This window comes from Osmerus eperlanus, chromosome 23 (assembly GCF_963692335.1).
Source record: "Osmerus eperlanus chromosome 23, fOsmEpe2.1, whole genome shotgun sequence".
NCBI classification, from domain to species: Eukaryota; Metazoa; Chordata; class Actinopteri; order Osmeriformes; family Osmeridae; genus Osmerus; species Osmerus eperlanus.
Window position 1 is genome coordinate 7,752,804 of NC_085040.1, and position 15,966 is coordinate 7,768,769.

General features: G+C 40.3%; 2 protein-coding genes across 3 annotated transcripts; both read left to right on the plus strand.

Annotated features, from left to right (window-relative positions):
• Positions 1-774: 774 nt before the first annotated feature.
• Positions 775-6,522, plus strand: LOC134009836 (cellular tumor antigen p53-like). The gene is made up of 11 exons (XM_062449559.1): positions 775-976; positions 1,986-2,137; positions 2,240-2,300; positions 2,442-2,642; positions 4,436-4,622; positions 4,714-4,826; positions 5,033-5,142; positions 5,277-5,404; positions 5,509-5,594; positions 5,693-5,796; positions 6,176-6,522. Exons 2-11 carry the CDS (start codon positions 2,055-2,057, stop codon positions 6,249-6,251), a joined length of 1,149 nt encoding a protein of 382 aa, XP_062305543.1. The 5' UTR covers positions 775-976; positions 1,986-2,054; the 3' UTR covers positions 6,252-6,522.
• A 753-nt stretch (positions 6,523-7,275) lies between these two features.
• LOC134009835 (receptor-type tyrosine-protein phosphatase eta) lies at positions 7,276-14,126 on the plus strand. 2 transcript variants are annotated; one of them, XM_062449557.1, is made up of 12 exons: positions 7,276-7,382; positions 7,499-7,561; positions 8,269-8,357; positions 9,051-9,579; positions 9,759-10,007; positions 10,222-10,467; positions 10,567-10,687; positions 10,986-11,134; positions 11,299-11,574; positions 11,784-12,065; positions 12,203-12,294; positions 12,847-14,126. In XM_062449557.1, exons 1-12 carry the CDS (start codon positions 7,280-7,282, stop codon positions 12,916-12,918), a joined length of 2,271 nt encoding a protein of 756 aa, XP_062305541.1. In that variant the 5' UTR covers positions 7,276-7,279; the 3' UTR covers positions 12,919-14,126. The 2 variants fall into 2 exon arrangements, with proteins under 2 accessions (XP_062305541.1, XP_062305542.1); XM_062449558.1 differs by having other exon boundaries at positions 7,356-7,561.
• The last annotated feature ends 1,840 nt before the right edge of the window (positions 14,127-15,966 follow it).

Below are 15,966 nucleotides of genomic sequence, written 5' to 3' on the forward strand. Positions count from 1 at the left end.
CCATTGACTATGGGTCAAACCTTCTGCTCTTGTTTGTAGGCCACTGTTTAGTTGTTTAGTATCGTACATCTCACAGTAGCCTACTTCGTACACCCCTCCCTTAGGCCTTCTGTTTTTATTTATACACCGACACGACCGGTCTATATCATTTTAGCCTATATAATATATAGCCTATCATTTATCATTGTAGGGCCTAGCCTATATACTTTATTTTAAAAAGATTAATTATGATGTAGATTTTTTATCAACGAGACTGGTTGTTGTTAATAAAGTAAAAAAGTATTGCAGCACGCCAGAAGTCAGTGGTAAAATAATCGCTTTACCTTGGGTCAGTGCCTACACCCGCCAACTGTATCACTGTACTTCGGTAGAAAGAAAAAGTTCCTTAATGAAACTTAGCAAAACAAGATGTGTATTATCTTGAGTATCGAGTCATCATTTCTGAAAAGAGACATTGCTTTTCAGCAATGTCAAAACATGTCTCTTAGATTTTTGAGTGAAATGTGTCTTCTTTAAGCAACAACTCAGACAGCATACAGCATGGCGGTAGCCATAGTCTGCACCAGACCGTTTAGGTTAATAATTTCCCAGAATATTTGACAAATCTGAGTTTAAACCAATTAGTTAAATGTTAAAACTGAATCAATTACAAATTTGCCAGACGAACCGAAATAAACCTGTCTTCATGGGTGAGCTCGCTTTAAGGAAAGATCCAGTTTCATATATTGCATATGGCGCTATTCCATTTAAAAACATACATTTGCCTTATGTAGTCTGTGATTGGTGGATGGTCCAGGAGTTCAACCTTCCCCATTCAGGATTTTCGGGAAATCCCCGAAACGTGGAGCTGCTTGCATCAAAATATTGTTTCCTCTGTCGCAGATTGCAAGCGACCACGAACGACTGATCGATTTTGATCTTTTTTAGAAAGGGTGCAACCTAAAGACTTACACAACATTACTCTACAGGAGGCGAGGTATTTTAGTCAATGTGACGATGTGATATGTTCAGTGTCTTTTTTGTCATTCATTAACTGAAAAGTTTGCACTCTTTTCGCTCATTGCATGGGACATTCCTAAAACAAACGCATAATCGACGTCGAGTCAAGCTAGATAGCTAGCTAGCTGGCAACCTAGTATGCTTGCTACACTGATTAGTGCTAGTTAATTAGCCACAATCACGTTTAGGCTTATCCATCGTTAACGCATATTTGTCTAATTTGATATCAATCACTCACGTCGCCCAAAATGATTGCATATTTGTTTAAGCCTTATGTTTAACGGATTGAAGAAATTGTGGTAGCTAGCCTAGCTAGCTCTAGCTAATGTAGCTCTGTGTTAAGTTTACATTAACATTAACTTGCCTCTTCAACGAATTAATCCCGTTTTAGTTATGCTTTGGAGTCAAAATTGTAGCATCTCTCGCTCACCTGCTTGTTCTGCACACATTGTATAATTTACAATTACTCTAACTGTTTGTCAATTAGCCAGGGAAAGGGGTATGTTGGATGTGGGGTAGACTAGACTGAAGTCAGAATCTAGTTAGTTATTTAGGTGTGTTCCATCCCGTCCTCTCTTTTGAACGTAGAAATGGTTGGCTAGATATAGTACAAGGATTAAGTGCATCAGCTAGCTTTGCTATTTTATTATATATAAAATAAAAGGGATGTGTGTGAAGAAAGTCTAAAGTTCAGATTCAATGGTCTTAGGTTAGCCTCTAACCAAGGAGTTATATAAGTGAGTCACCATCATTGTACTTTTTACTTTCTTTTGATTCACTTTATTTCTTTACTTTAAACCACCCTGAATTCCTGCTTCAGTCACTGAAGTGTTATAGATGCATTCCAAGTCGTCATTCTTAAATGTTTTTTTCATTCCTTTCTGCCTCTCACCTACCTTCACAGTTCCCACTCATCTCGCAACAGTGAAAGTGTGTTATGTCTAAATCATCAATTCACTTCTGTTTTACTCAATTCTTTCTCACAGACCCTGTCGCCTTCCTGTCTCCAGACTCCTTCAGCACCACCTAAAATTACCGGGCGAGCAGCTGAGAGAATGAACGGGGAACACCAGATGGAAGAGCTGTTGGACAACTTTGCCCTGAGCCAAGGCTCCTTTCAGAAGCTGTGGGAGAACATGTAAGCTGAGACAATCATTTGGCCTGGTAACGCATCTATACCTATGAGATGAAACAAAGACTCACGTTCTCTTCTATTTTTTTGTACCTCTCTTACACAAAGTCCTCTAAAGACTACTGACAGTCCAACTCCCACCAGAAACTGGGAAGAATTTAATGTTACGGTAAGTTGGGACTATATAGGCCAATAAAGAGGTTGCCTTTCATAACTGTCCTCACCCTGATTTTAAAATGGCTGATTTAAACGTTTAGAGGCCTAAAGCTACATTTCAAAAGGAGGTGATTGATGTTTCTCCCCCCTCCAGCTCATACCTGATGATGCTCTCCATGAGGGTTTTGACGAAGGCCTCTTTGAGCTGCCTAGCACCCAGGAGTTCTCGGGATCACCTGTGGACAACATGCCACCCCCGACCTCCACCGTGCTGTCCACTGTCGACCACCCAGGCCAGCACAACTTCCAACTGAGCTTCCAGGATTCCGGCATCGCCAAGTCTGTCACTTCCACTGTAAGTACAGGGGATGTAGATTCATTTGGTTGTTTTCAATGCGTTTGGTCACAGTATCTCTTGATGGCATAACATACTCGGACTCGAGGTATCGAGTATGTTATGCTCTAGCTCTACTAGCTCTTTTAATCCGTCACCCTCTACCACATGGTAGCATATACAACCATCACACAGTTTACATTAGTATCACACCGAGCTTTGTGTAGTTAACATATTTTTATTACATTTTTTGTATAACCTCAGACTGCTGCTTGACAGCAAAGCCATTAGCGAAGTGTGTATGCAAATCAACCTATTGGCTGACAGTTTTTAAGATATCTGTGATTAGTTGTTGACATCCCTAACCATGAGCTTTCATTCTGATATAAAGAACAGGCCCTACAATGTTCTGTAACTAAACATTGGGTGTGCAGCGAACAATACCAAAATAGGGGGGATTCTTTCTAGATTCAAAGTGAACCAGGCGTACAGACAGCATAGAAAAACTGGAATGGCAAAATATTATCAGCTCTGAAATCATTACGTCTACTGAAAAGGAAACTAATTTGCAGAACTGTTATTAGTTGTATGACTTAGTAATGACTTTCGTTATCACTATCCCAGAAGCCTGGAGAAATGTGATTGCCGAGCCCATGATGTTTAGAATCAGTTTCACCCGGTTGTGAATATACATACATAGAAATTACTCAAGTTCTTAAGTTTAACCTCAAATTATCCCCAAAAATGACACAAAAAAGTGAATAAAGCGGATTATGGCGATATATTTATTCTGCATCCCTAGTTAAAATGCTCAATTGGCAACATAATAAATGTGCTTCACTCCTTCTCAAATGTCTCAGTCAGTCAGCAGCATGAGCCATTACCTCGGATTCCTCAACCAATGGTGGACTAACCACTGGCGTGAACAAAATGGTTTTGGGACGCACTTGGTCGTTCTCCGTCAACTTATTTGTCCATTTTAGGCGATAAGTTACCGAAAATGAATTTACATAACATTTTATATACAAATATTCTTTAACTCTTAATATGGATTTTCATTTTAATTTCTCAAATATTTAGTCTATTTCAACATCAGAATAAATGATAGGATTTTAAATTATTTCACCCTAGGCTTAAATGTCTCTCATCCTATTTAATTTGGACAAAATGTTGTACCTTACCGATGACAAAGGATATTCCATTAAGTTGCATTCATGTGGCCTTCATTTCATTGTGACGATTTGCTAAAAAGGCAAGTTTAGATGATTTGAAGTCAGATAAAAACAGCCAATTGTGCAAAGGTTTACCCCAATGCCTTACTGGTCGACACACTAGGATAGGCCTATGTGGATTAATGTTAGGTTGCGCTATCACTAAACCAACGCCCCCTGCTAGTCCGTCATTGGTCTAAGAGCGAGTTGCAGGCTGGTTGCAATGCATGGGTCAGACAAGACGGGGCATGTTCCTCACACAGGAACTCTTTTTTTCCCCCCAGCAAGAACAGGGTTAAAACGCAGCACGCCCAATCAAAAGAAAGGTATGAGATACAAATGTAATTAAAGTGTTTCAATGTTCAAAAGACTGATTTCTAGACTGAGTATTGAGTGATTACAACTTTTTCAGTTGTTTGAGATGCACTGTCTAAGCCCAATGCAAGCGCTGTCATTCGAGCGCAGCGTTCTTTGTGCCCTGCTCTTCCAACCTACTTGATAACTTGCTCATTCAAACCTACCTCTTGGCTTCATTCAGAGTAAATTCACATGTCCTAATGCCAAATCTTCACTCATTACCTCCTATTTTTCCCCTCCTCCCAGTTCTCCCAGCAACTGAATAAACTGTACTGCCAGCTGGCTAAGACTTGTCCCATCGAGGTGCTGGTGGCTGTGGAGCCCCCCCAGGGAGCCATCCTCCGGGCTACCGCCGTCTACAAGAAGGCGGAGCACGTGGCCGAGGTGGTCCGCCGCTGCCCCCACCACCAGAAGGTGGCCGAGAACAACGAAGGTGTGTGTGGTGTGTGGTGGCACAAAAAGCCTTGTACAGGTCGTATACAGGGGGAAGAACTGAGTCCCAACTCTTCCTGTCGCCCCCTCAGGCGTGTCCCACCGCAGTCACCTAATCCGAGTGGAGGGGAACCAGCAGGCTCAGTATGTGGAGGATGAACACACCGGGAGGCAGAGCGTCACAGTGCTGTACGAGCCCCCCCAGGTGTGTGCCACACCCCACTCCTGCTGTAGCTCAGGAAAATAACTGCTCGACATGCTACGGTTGAGCCAACCCAGTCGATCTGCATCTTTAAGATCCGAGCAGTAATCAAAGCATTTTTTTAACAACAAGAACAAGCAAGCAAGGCGACTTTTTAGTTATGATGCGCTGTCTATTTTTGAAGGGTTTGTTTGACTGTTTATTCGCAGCTGGGCTCTGAGGTGACCACCCTGCTGCTTAACTACATGTGCAACAGCAGCTGCATGGGTGGGATGAACCGTCGGCCCATCCTGACCATCCTGACCCTGGAGACACCCGAGTGAGTCCCTCCTTTTCTCGCTTTAGTGTTTGTCTGTGCGAATTTGCTCCTTATTTGATTGTACATCTCATTTTTTTTGTCTGTGTGTGTGTGTGTGTTATATAATGGGTCTTCATCCCTCCTGTCACCTTAAGGGGCCAAGTTCTCGGGCGCCGCTGTTTCGAGGTCCGTGTTTGCGCCTGCCCCGGACGCGACCGTAAGACGGAGGAGGTGAACGCCAACAAGCCCCAGAACGGCACCAAAACGCCCGGAACCAAGAGAAGTAAAGCAGCATGATATCATATCCCACCTTGCAGTCTCCCTTCCTCTTTTTGTGGAAGATATTGTTGGTGTTCTCAGTCCTCATGTTGTCTTCTCTCTCATCAGAGAGCCAGCCAGAACCTGCTACAGAGGCCAAGAAAGTCAAGAGCACCAACTCTGGTTCCGAAGATGACGACGTCTTTGTCCTCCGCGTAAGTACAATGTGGCACGCAGGCAACTACCAAAGAATTCTAAAGTTGCGTTGTTCAGTTCGAACTTCTATTCAACTGACTCTGACTGACCCTTCCAGGTTCATGGAAGAGAGCGCTATGAGTGGCTGAAAAAGGTCAACGATGGACTGGAACTGATGGACCGTATGCCAGCAGCTGATGTTGAGAAAGTCAAGCTGAAAAGGTAAATAAGCCTGTGTAGCCATTTTGGGTGAAATTCAAGCTACCTGTGTGTGACTGCAGACTGCATATGGGGAGTGGGAGTCAGATGGCTGAGTGGTTAGGGAATCAGGCTAGTAATCAGAAGGTTTGCAAGTTAGATTCCCGGCCATGCCAACCAAAATGACGTTGTGTCCTTGGGCAAGGCACTTCACCCTACTTGCCTCGGGGGGAATGTCCCTGTACTTACTGTAAGTCGCTCTGGATAAGAGCGTCTGCTAAATGACTAAATGTATGGGCACCTAACACGCAGCCAGTATAAATCCCTGTTATTATTACCACTGTTTTATTATTTGCGTTGCATTTTTGTGGCTCCCAACTAACCCCAACATCTCCTTAAACAGTCAGAAGACGGCTAAACTCGAGATGTTGGAGCCAAAGAGTGGCAAGCGACTGCTACTGAAGGACAGCTCTGAGTAGCCACAGAAGCCGCATGTTGTGTGTGGGCCCATTGTGACAGCTGGAGCTGCATGTTGTGTGTGGGCCCATTGTGACAGCTGGAGCTAAATGCTACCTACTTAGAGATAAGTTTGTCCACTAGCACTTTAGGTTAGTTTAATGATTTGGCCCTATCAGTTTCGTACCCAGAAATGACCAACTAATATGCTGACAGCTCTCATTGGCCAGTTCCCCTAAAGAGTTTTGTTTTGTTTTCTTCTTCGCATTTAAAAAATAAAAAATCTAAAACTAACCACTGCCACGTTTTGATTGATCATCCTCTTTGTACCGTTTTTTTTAAATTCCTTTTATTCAGCTGTTTTGTACAATTTCATGTTTTTTTTGTATAATCTCCCTCTCTGCTAAAAATGCATTACCATGTATACTATCATATGTATTTTCTGCTGTAATGACTTTATGAAACGTTGCTTGATTATCTTGTTGGAACTTGGTGCTAAGGCAGAATGCTTTATTTTTTATGAAAAAATACATTGCAGGACAGGGCTCAAGTTTTGGGGGTCAGATGGCTGAGCGGTTAGGGAATTGGGCTATTAATCAGAAGGTTGCTGGTTTGATTCTCGGCCGTGTCAAAGACGTGTCCTTGGGCAAGGCACTTCCCCCTACCTGCCTCGGGGGGGGTGGGGGGGGGGGGTTGCGTGAGAGTATGGCGAATGTGTGAGACTTGGAGCCCTGTTTCAGGGAGTTTCAATAAAATACATTTTCATAAAAGGTTTGCCTCTGTCTGTTTCATGTTAGGCTTTGAAGCCAGGTGTGAGACCATTTTACTATGCTACTCAGGTAATGTACAATCCCTTTGTAGTTCCTAAATTATGATATAAATACTTGAATTGCAACAACCTTTAGTTTTGCATGTAGGGACCATGCCTGTTGAGTCAGCCTGCCTCTATCAATACTCTGCTTGTGTATAGTAATGCAAAACAGCTGAATTCCTAAGTTAATTTCTGATAACACGTACTGTAGGCTACCTGAGTTCTCTTCACCTGTTTTGAATGATTACCATTTTTAACATCCTCATATTGACTTTACAACCTTTCAGGACACAGTTGTGCTTGCGATGCTTCGAGGCAAACCTGTACGAACAAAGTAGGAAAGGTGATGCTTATAATCTGTTTTTTTGGAGGGTTCAGAACCAAAGCAACTTATGTTGACGCTGTAATTCAGTAGTTATATTTTCAAATAATAAATGTGTTGTTGGATTTTCTGACCAGAACCAGAATTGGACTCCATTGTCACAAATCTGAGGATGAACCGGATACATTTGATATTTTTGGGTGAGTAAAATATTTATATTTCAGATATTGCACAGTGACACCTTTTCTTTGTTTTGGCTCCAAACTCCAGCATTTAATTTGAAATCAAACAATGCCTTTGAAAGTAAAGTGCAAGTAAAGAAGGTAAGCTTTTACAAAGGGAATATCGTTCTTTCAATACATACATACATAGACGATTCTGTGCAAAGGGTAGTGATTTTATTATTTTTGCTTACAAAAACATGCTAAAAATTAATACTAGATCTTAAAATGTAAAAGTAATCATTAGAGTACAACCAACCATGATAGAACATACAACTCTGACATCACTTTGAAAAAAATTCTAAAAATATTTTTTACATTAATTTGAAAATGTAAATGTTTCCATCCCAACAGTTGGGGGTGCAAATGCATATGCACCCCTATGCATACATATTAAGTAGTAATATGTAATAAGGTATATGTAGTATACATTTTTTTGTTATGAACTTTCCACTGTTATAACAGCCCTTTAAATGTATTGAAAGAATGATATTCCCTTCTCACTGAAACTGTATTGTCTGATACTTACAGTGCAGTGCATTCGTATTTGTACAGTGACAAACCAACTTTTGTTTTCAACCAATAACGTTATCATGTAGTGTTAACAACCCAATTTGTATTTTATGATGGCATACTTCCTTATTTCCTGGACTAAAGGCAAACATTATGCAAAATCTCTCTTTCAGCTCTGTGTTTTGCGTGTTGTGGAGCTGAACCTCAGTACTTCAGATGGTCCAATGTCTCCACCTGGGACCAGGCAAGACAGCACTGCCAGGTACAGGAACATCCGGATCAGGGGCCATATTCACAATACATTTTATCTTAAAAGTAAGAGTTCTCCTAAATAGCAGTAAAAGTTATTAGCTAAGAGTTTCCTCCTAAAACATATTCACAAAGCTGCTGAGACCAACCTTTACTATGGAATGGGGAGAAACCTTAAGCTAAGACAAAGGGCGGGGTTGACCTTGTTGCTGTGGATGATGTCAACAAGCTTATTAACTATGCCCACAGTGATTGGCTAATAGGGGATGGGTCTCTGTCAGTTCATTTCATCATAGAAATATTGTAGAACGAGGTACAATGTTGCCATATTAAAATAAATATTTTAAATTGTAGGCTAAGTGCCACTAATTAAACTAATTATATGTTCAGCTAATTATCCACCTCTTACATGTGCATCTCATAAACAAATAATGAATATGCATAAAGGCAGCAGTATGAATTGGCGATCTGGGGTGAGATGCACATGTAAGAGGCGAATAACAAGCAACATCAATAGCAACAAGGTCAACCCCGCCCTTTCTCTTAGTTAAAGATTTCACCCCATTTCTTAGTAAAAGTTGGTCTTAGCAGCTTTGTGAATATGTTTTAGGAGGAAACTCTTAGCTAAGAACTTTTACTGCTATTTAGGAGAACTCTTAGTGGTAAAATGCTCCAGGTTCTAATTATTGTTGTTTCATTCTATCAGGTCTGCTACAAAGAGATGGTGAGCCTGAATCCTCAAAATGTCCTCCACCTGATCCAGAACCTCACCACCGATTACTGGATTGGGCTCCGCAAGAACCTCAATGGCTCAGATGCCTGGTCTGGCTGGTCCAATGGTGAACCGATGTCCTTTCAGAACTGGTACCCAGGGCGACCTGTTCTATCCAAACCCAAGGTTCCGGTTGTCTATGTGACGAATACGTACAATACAAACAACTTACAACCCACATGTGGTTGTTGCTGCCCCAAAGAGGACACCACAAACAACAATACGTTCGGGTTTTATAATACTTCCGATACTACTTCTTTTAGTACACTTCCACCAACGACTAAACTGACGACTATACCAACGACTATACCAATGTCTAGATTGGTATCTGAACCAGTGACCAATGGCACCACTACTGACGATAAGGTTGTGTACCTTGAGGACCCATGTGTGTCCATTGGCAGCTCCGGACTCTGGTTTGAAAAGAACTGCTCTGAACGTTTGTCCTATATTTGCTTTGAAGGTAAGCAGTTAGTTCTGTAGTTAATTGTTCAAGTTCTGTGTAAAATACTGAATTGAATACTCTGCATTTTGAATGTATAAATGGGATTTTGCCTTGTTTATATGTGCATTTAAATTCCTTTGTCATTTTGCTCTTCTTTTTCTCTTAACTATAACATCGCAACCAACACCTGTGCCTAGAACGCTTCTATGGCAAGGCTGAAGTGACCAACATAACCCTGCATAACGCTACCCTGACCTGGTTGGCTGGGCCTGGTGACATCAGTCGCTACCTAGTGAACGTCAGAGGGGAACAAAACTGGACATTTAACCAAACTGAACTGACCTATTACTTCACTAACCTGACCCCAGGCGCACTGTACACTGTTCAGGTGTTCCCCATCAAGTGTGAGAGAGAGCTCAACCCTCAAAATACATCATTCTACACCAGTGAGTATTGTTATATTGTTATAGTTAATGGTAGCAATAAGTAGTGCTGCTAATACAAATACTGTTAGAGTTGTTATTACTGGTATATGTATTGTAGATTATGTTAAACTGTTGAATTGCTAAGCGATGTCATGTACAAAAAGGCAAGGAAGAGTAAAGACCAGATATAAACAGAAGAACGTCAATGACAACAATCTTGCATCTTCCATTCTAGAACCTGACGTAGTCAACAACCTCAATGTTACCACCGTCACAGAAACAGCTGTGTTCTTGTCCTGGAATCCGCCATATGGAAAGTCTGATCTCTACCAGGTCAGGATGGGTGAAATGAAACTCAGTACAAAAACAGAGTTTAAAGAAGTCGGCAATCTGACACCTGGAGGCTTCTACACGTTTGAGGTCAACGTTGAGGTCAACAACTCCAAAGAGGGAGATCGGGTGAACATTTCAGCCTACACCAGTAAGTGAACTATATTCAAGAGTGCTATCTGGTATTTTCCTTGATTTAAAAAATAAAAATACAATAATACCATTTTAAAAATGTAATTCTTTCTCACAGAACCAAGCACAGTTTTCAATCTGGAAGCCATCAAACCAACTTTTAACTCTCTGGTTCTTAATTGGACACATCCAGCCGGAAACTATTCTAATTACAGGATCTGTGTGTCGTGGACAAATTTGTAAGCTGACCTTTATAAAATGTTAAATGTACAAAATACATTTTAAATGTTTAAAATAAATGTCTATATATTCTACACTATTTTCAGTATACCATGATTTAAAAAATATGATTACATCAATTTGGTTCCTTAGTAAGGCAATCTAAACATCTTTATCTGATCACTTACATTTACAACCATGGTCAAACACAAAAGATATATTTTGACAAAAAATCTTTTAACACGATGATCCCCATTTTCGTTAACTTGAAAAGACCTTTGAAAATGTTCAATTGATGATGGGCTGATCCTCCTACAGCACTGGGTACTGTAACACAACCAGCGGTGATAATAGCACTTTCAGTGTGAATAACCTGCCTGCAGGCACCAGTGTGAACATGAGTGTGGTGGTGCTGGTGCAGGGCAGCACTCTGGAAGGAGACTCCATCAATGTAACAGGCTTTACCGGTAAGGATGGCCGGATTGCAGTGTATAAATGAAAGGCTCAATGGATGGGCTGATGGATGGATGAATGTGTAAAATGCTGTTGAATGCATAGATGACTGACTGATGAATTCAAAACGGTCATTTTTAGATAATCAATCTTTCTTTCTCTTTCTCTCTCTATCCAGCCCCAGGACCCGTGTCTAACATAAAAATGCTCACTGATACAAACTCTATTAACGCCACCTGGGACTCACCGGATGGAAACTATGAGATTTTCTGTCTCAATTTAAGATTGGAAGCCAACGACATGAACCTTGCTGATGACCCGTGTCTTTGTAACATATCAAGGAACGATAAATTGTTTATAGAAAATATAAAGTCTTCTGTCAATTACAAGCTCTCTATCCAGACCAAAAATGGAAACCTAAAAAGCGAATGGAGGTCCATTACCAATTTCACATGTGAGTGACTGATGAGTGATTGGGTTTATCACTTTCTTAGTGCTGTGTTGGGGTTAGGGGCAGGCCAGTCGCTTTGCCAATATTGCAGACTTGTGTGTTGCAAAGTATATGACTTTCTTACTGTCGACTTATAATTGCTCGCTCTCTCCCCCATCATTTGTCTCCATCCAACCTTTTTCCGCTATTATCTTCCTGGCTTCTTCCCTCAGTGCCAAAGCCACCACGAAATGCCGTTGTCATATCCAGCAACAACACCAGTGCCAATCTCACTTGGGATCCCCCCGTGGATGCCTCAGGGGCGCTTGTGACCTACATCATCATGTATTTTGCGGAGTTCTGGAACGAGAGATATAATGAGACGGTTGCTACCAACCTCACGCATAACAGCTACACGTTTGTCGACCTGAGACCTGGAACCAATTACAAATTTTCTATATTCACACTTTCTGGAAACCATACAAGCAACCCTGTGTCCACGTCAGCGACGACAGGTAAATCATACAAATGATAAACGTGCACAAAAATGTTGAGGTGAATTTAACGTTCAAATGTCAATCAAAATATGAACCAGCATGACAAGTGAATGTGTGTGTGTCTTTCATTTTTCCTCTCTTTCTCCTTCCCTCAGACCCAAATAAAAGTTTTTTATATCTGGACATGGAGTGCTCCGCTGCTATGGTTTCCAATTGTACGGATGCGTACCGAAAAATGGTTGAACAGGTAAGGTCAATAATGACAAGGAAGCTTACTGATGATGAGGTTTTTTTCCAGGTTTTTCTGTGAGGGGTACATGTACTTTTTGTCACACACACACATATGAAACCAAACTCATTCACCTAACATTCTAAAACCCACACACACATACAAGTAAAATGCTTCTCAAACAACATACGTAAATCTTCTCGAACAACAAGCTGAGATCCTCATACACCATGTTGAAAGGCTTTCATACAGGGTTTATATAAAGGTTTTGACAATATTATATGTGAGCATTTTAGCTCTGTATATGAGCACCTTTTACTAATCTGTGTGAAAGCTTTTCAATTGTATGTGAGCATGTAATCTTTCAGTTTGTGTGAGTGTTGTGTTTCAGTTAAAAGCATTTCACTTGCATGTGAGTGTAAATTAGTTTACATTTATATGTGTAAGAGGAAAAGTGCATGTTTCTCCCACATACAGTAGCACAATTACCGTAATTCAGTTATTCTGAATAACATACCTTACAGCCCCTCACATTTTTAATTGTGGTTGTGTAAATTTGTTCTCTTGCAGTTACGTCAACACATAGAGAACCATTTCAAAGAAAGTGTTTTTTGGAACCTAGATGAAAAACCTTTAGAGTAAACACTGTACTGTATACTGTGCAGGTTTGTTTGTCACAGTCTGTTTTTATGAAAAATATTTGTCTTTATCATGTAATTTCACCGTCATTTTCAAGATTCAGATTTTCTTCAAAAATTGGACTGACTGAATGTGAACTTTGTCTAGAAGTGGAAATATTTGTTTATGTACCCCATATTTAGGCTAGTCATGTATCAATAAAAAAAATAAAAACACTTATCTGTTATTTGGGGGGGGGGGGGGGGGGCAGATGGCTGAGTGGTTAGGGAATCGGGCTATTAAACAGAAGGTTGCCGGTTCTATTCCCCGGCCGTGCCAAATGACGTTGTGTCCTTGGGCAAGGCACTTCACCCTACTTGCCTCGGGGGAATGTCCCTGTACTTACTGTAAGTCACTCTTGATAAGAGCGTCTGCTAAATGACTAAATGTAAATGTATTTGACTTTCTCGTTTTGGTCATAAATATCAATATGAAACAACATGGGAAGGAAGTAGGATTTACATGAAAGTATAGTATGTTGAGCCAACAATATGGACAGTCAGTTATGAAATGTATTTATGAAATTAAAATACAACTTTAATGCATTACTGCTGGGTGGAGAGAACTTGACATTTTGTCAAGTTAACCTGTAATAATTTGTAATGGTGGAATGGATAAAACCCATCCATGTCAAAATTGGGTAAAACTAGAAGTAGCACCTGTAAATGTTCCTTTACAAAAAAATATGCTTATATACAAGGATTTTTTTTATGGGTTGGCATACAGAACATTGATTTTCATACATTGTACTCTTCCATCTACTTCAGTTTGAATGAAGTGTTAATCAGAGGTCGATTTGGTTGTATCCACAAACTGTGGGCTGGTGTTAATGTGTTATCTCAGCATATGACTGGGGAGGGAAGTGTGATCATTCACTCATTTCTATGGGTGTTCCCAAACATTTACAAGCAAAGACTTTTTAACAGCTGTATTTGTAGCAACTAAAGTACTTACATAATAAGTTAATCTCTATTTTATAATAATAATAATAATAATAATAAGACTTTATTTATATAGCACATTTTATTCAAGAATTGCAGCTCAAGGTGCTTTACATAAAATCAACAAAAACAATACTACAAGTAATAAAAGTAATAAAACCCTTCTGAACACAGGCCGCAGTCTTTGCAGTATCTCGAGCCACAGTCTTTGTGGTTTCCCAATATAAATAAAAATGTAACTCAATAAGAACACAGGCCACAGTCTTTGCGGGAATCCAAAACAAATTAGCCTCAGTCTTTGCGGTATCTCGAGCCACAGTCTTTGCGGTATCTCAAGCCACAGTCTTAGTGGTTTCCCAATAAAGATGTAACTCAACAAAATACAAGCCGCTGTCTTTGCGGGAATCCAAAACACACAAGCCGCAGTCTTTGTGGTATCTCGAACCACAGTCTTTGTGGTTTCCCAATATAAACTAGAGAGGGTACAATTTCTGGGGAAATTGTAGGGTGTGCTTGCTTGCGTCGGTTGGACAGGGGTCCGTTTTTTAATGACATTTTTACAACTGATATTTCTGTATTTTATATAAAAATGCATACTTATTATTTATAAAGATGACATAGATTTAAAAGCATTTTTTTTGCTGCTCATTTACAACTGAAAATACGAGTGAAGTGTAGAATGAAATGGATGTCTTCTCATTTCCCCAAGAGGCAAGAGGCAGCCTCATCGTTGAATCAAAACGAATACATTTGGCAGACCGGTGTACAAATTGACCTAATCTCTATGACTTAAACGTCCTTTTAAGTTTTTCCCTTCTCGTGATATTTTCATGCATTTAGCCTACTCATTGCATTCATTCATTAATAAAGAACCCCCTTTGAAGATTATTCTACGACGTTACCCGGCAGTAGAAGATGGAATCGCGATTCAAACAGTACCATCTGCTAACTGAAAATATGCCCCCCAAAACGTAAATAAGCTTGACATTTATTTAGTGGAAAATCGCTCATTCATAAAAAGCTCACTGGTAGCGATCATTGTCAGTAACAACGCAAAATGCGATATAGCCCTGTGTGGAGAAGCTGCCCCGGTAAATTGTACTACTACGGTACAGTAGTAGTACAGACTAGACTACTGCTGTGTTCGTCTTGGTAGCGATTGCGTTGGTTGAATTGGATTTAACGTTCCGTTGTACGGTTTAGGCTGAAATTAATTATTTTCATGAACAGGTTGACAAAGTTTAGGCTGTGGCAATGAAGTTCAGGTTAGTAGTTAGATAGACTTTTGATTTAAGTAAGGGGAGTGCCGAACATGTTCTGTCGCCGTTTGACTTCCTACAGCTGTGTAAATGTTTTTGTAGTGTCTCCGTAGGCTACAGCGTTGCAGTGATACACTGGATTGAAACCACAGGTAATGATAATTTCACCCACAAATCGTTTACTTGTAATCTAATGTCATAATAAATCCTACAACGAAAATGTATATGTGAGGAATGTTTATTTTAACGATTGAAAACAGATACATCATAGACCACTGTAGTATGTGTTGCCCGGGCAACACAGGCTAATGTCATGATGCTAATATTTCAGTGAAATAGTAGACTACTGTTTCCGAAAGTAGATGTACTTCCTTAATAATATCATCTTATATTGTACATTACACATCACAATTGTGTGTCATATCACAAAGTAAAATGAGTAAATAGTTATCACCCTGGCCTCTTTGCTTGTGGCGTTCCTGCAGCTGCCTTGCAGTAAAGCTATAGTTAGCCTAGCTATCCCCCAAGTTAACAGATGCGAAACGAATGTTCTGCTACAGGTAGTCACGCGTGTTTTCGTGACGTTAGTGACGTAGTGACGTTAGTAACGTCAGTGACTGTGGCTAGCAAATTAGCCACCGTTAGCTTCACTTTTCGCCACAAAAACTTAACTTAAGCCCAAACCATGCAACGGAACGTAAATTCCAATAGATGTAACACAATCGCTACCAAGACGAACCTTTTGACACCGCCGTTGTGTATGTAGGCCAAATATTGACTGAGTTTTAGGGGGGCGAAAATAAACAATAATA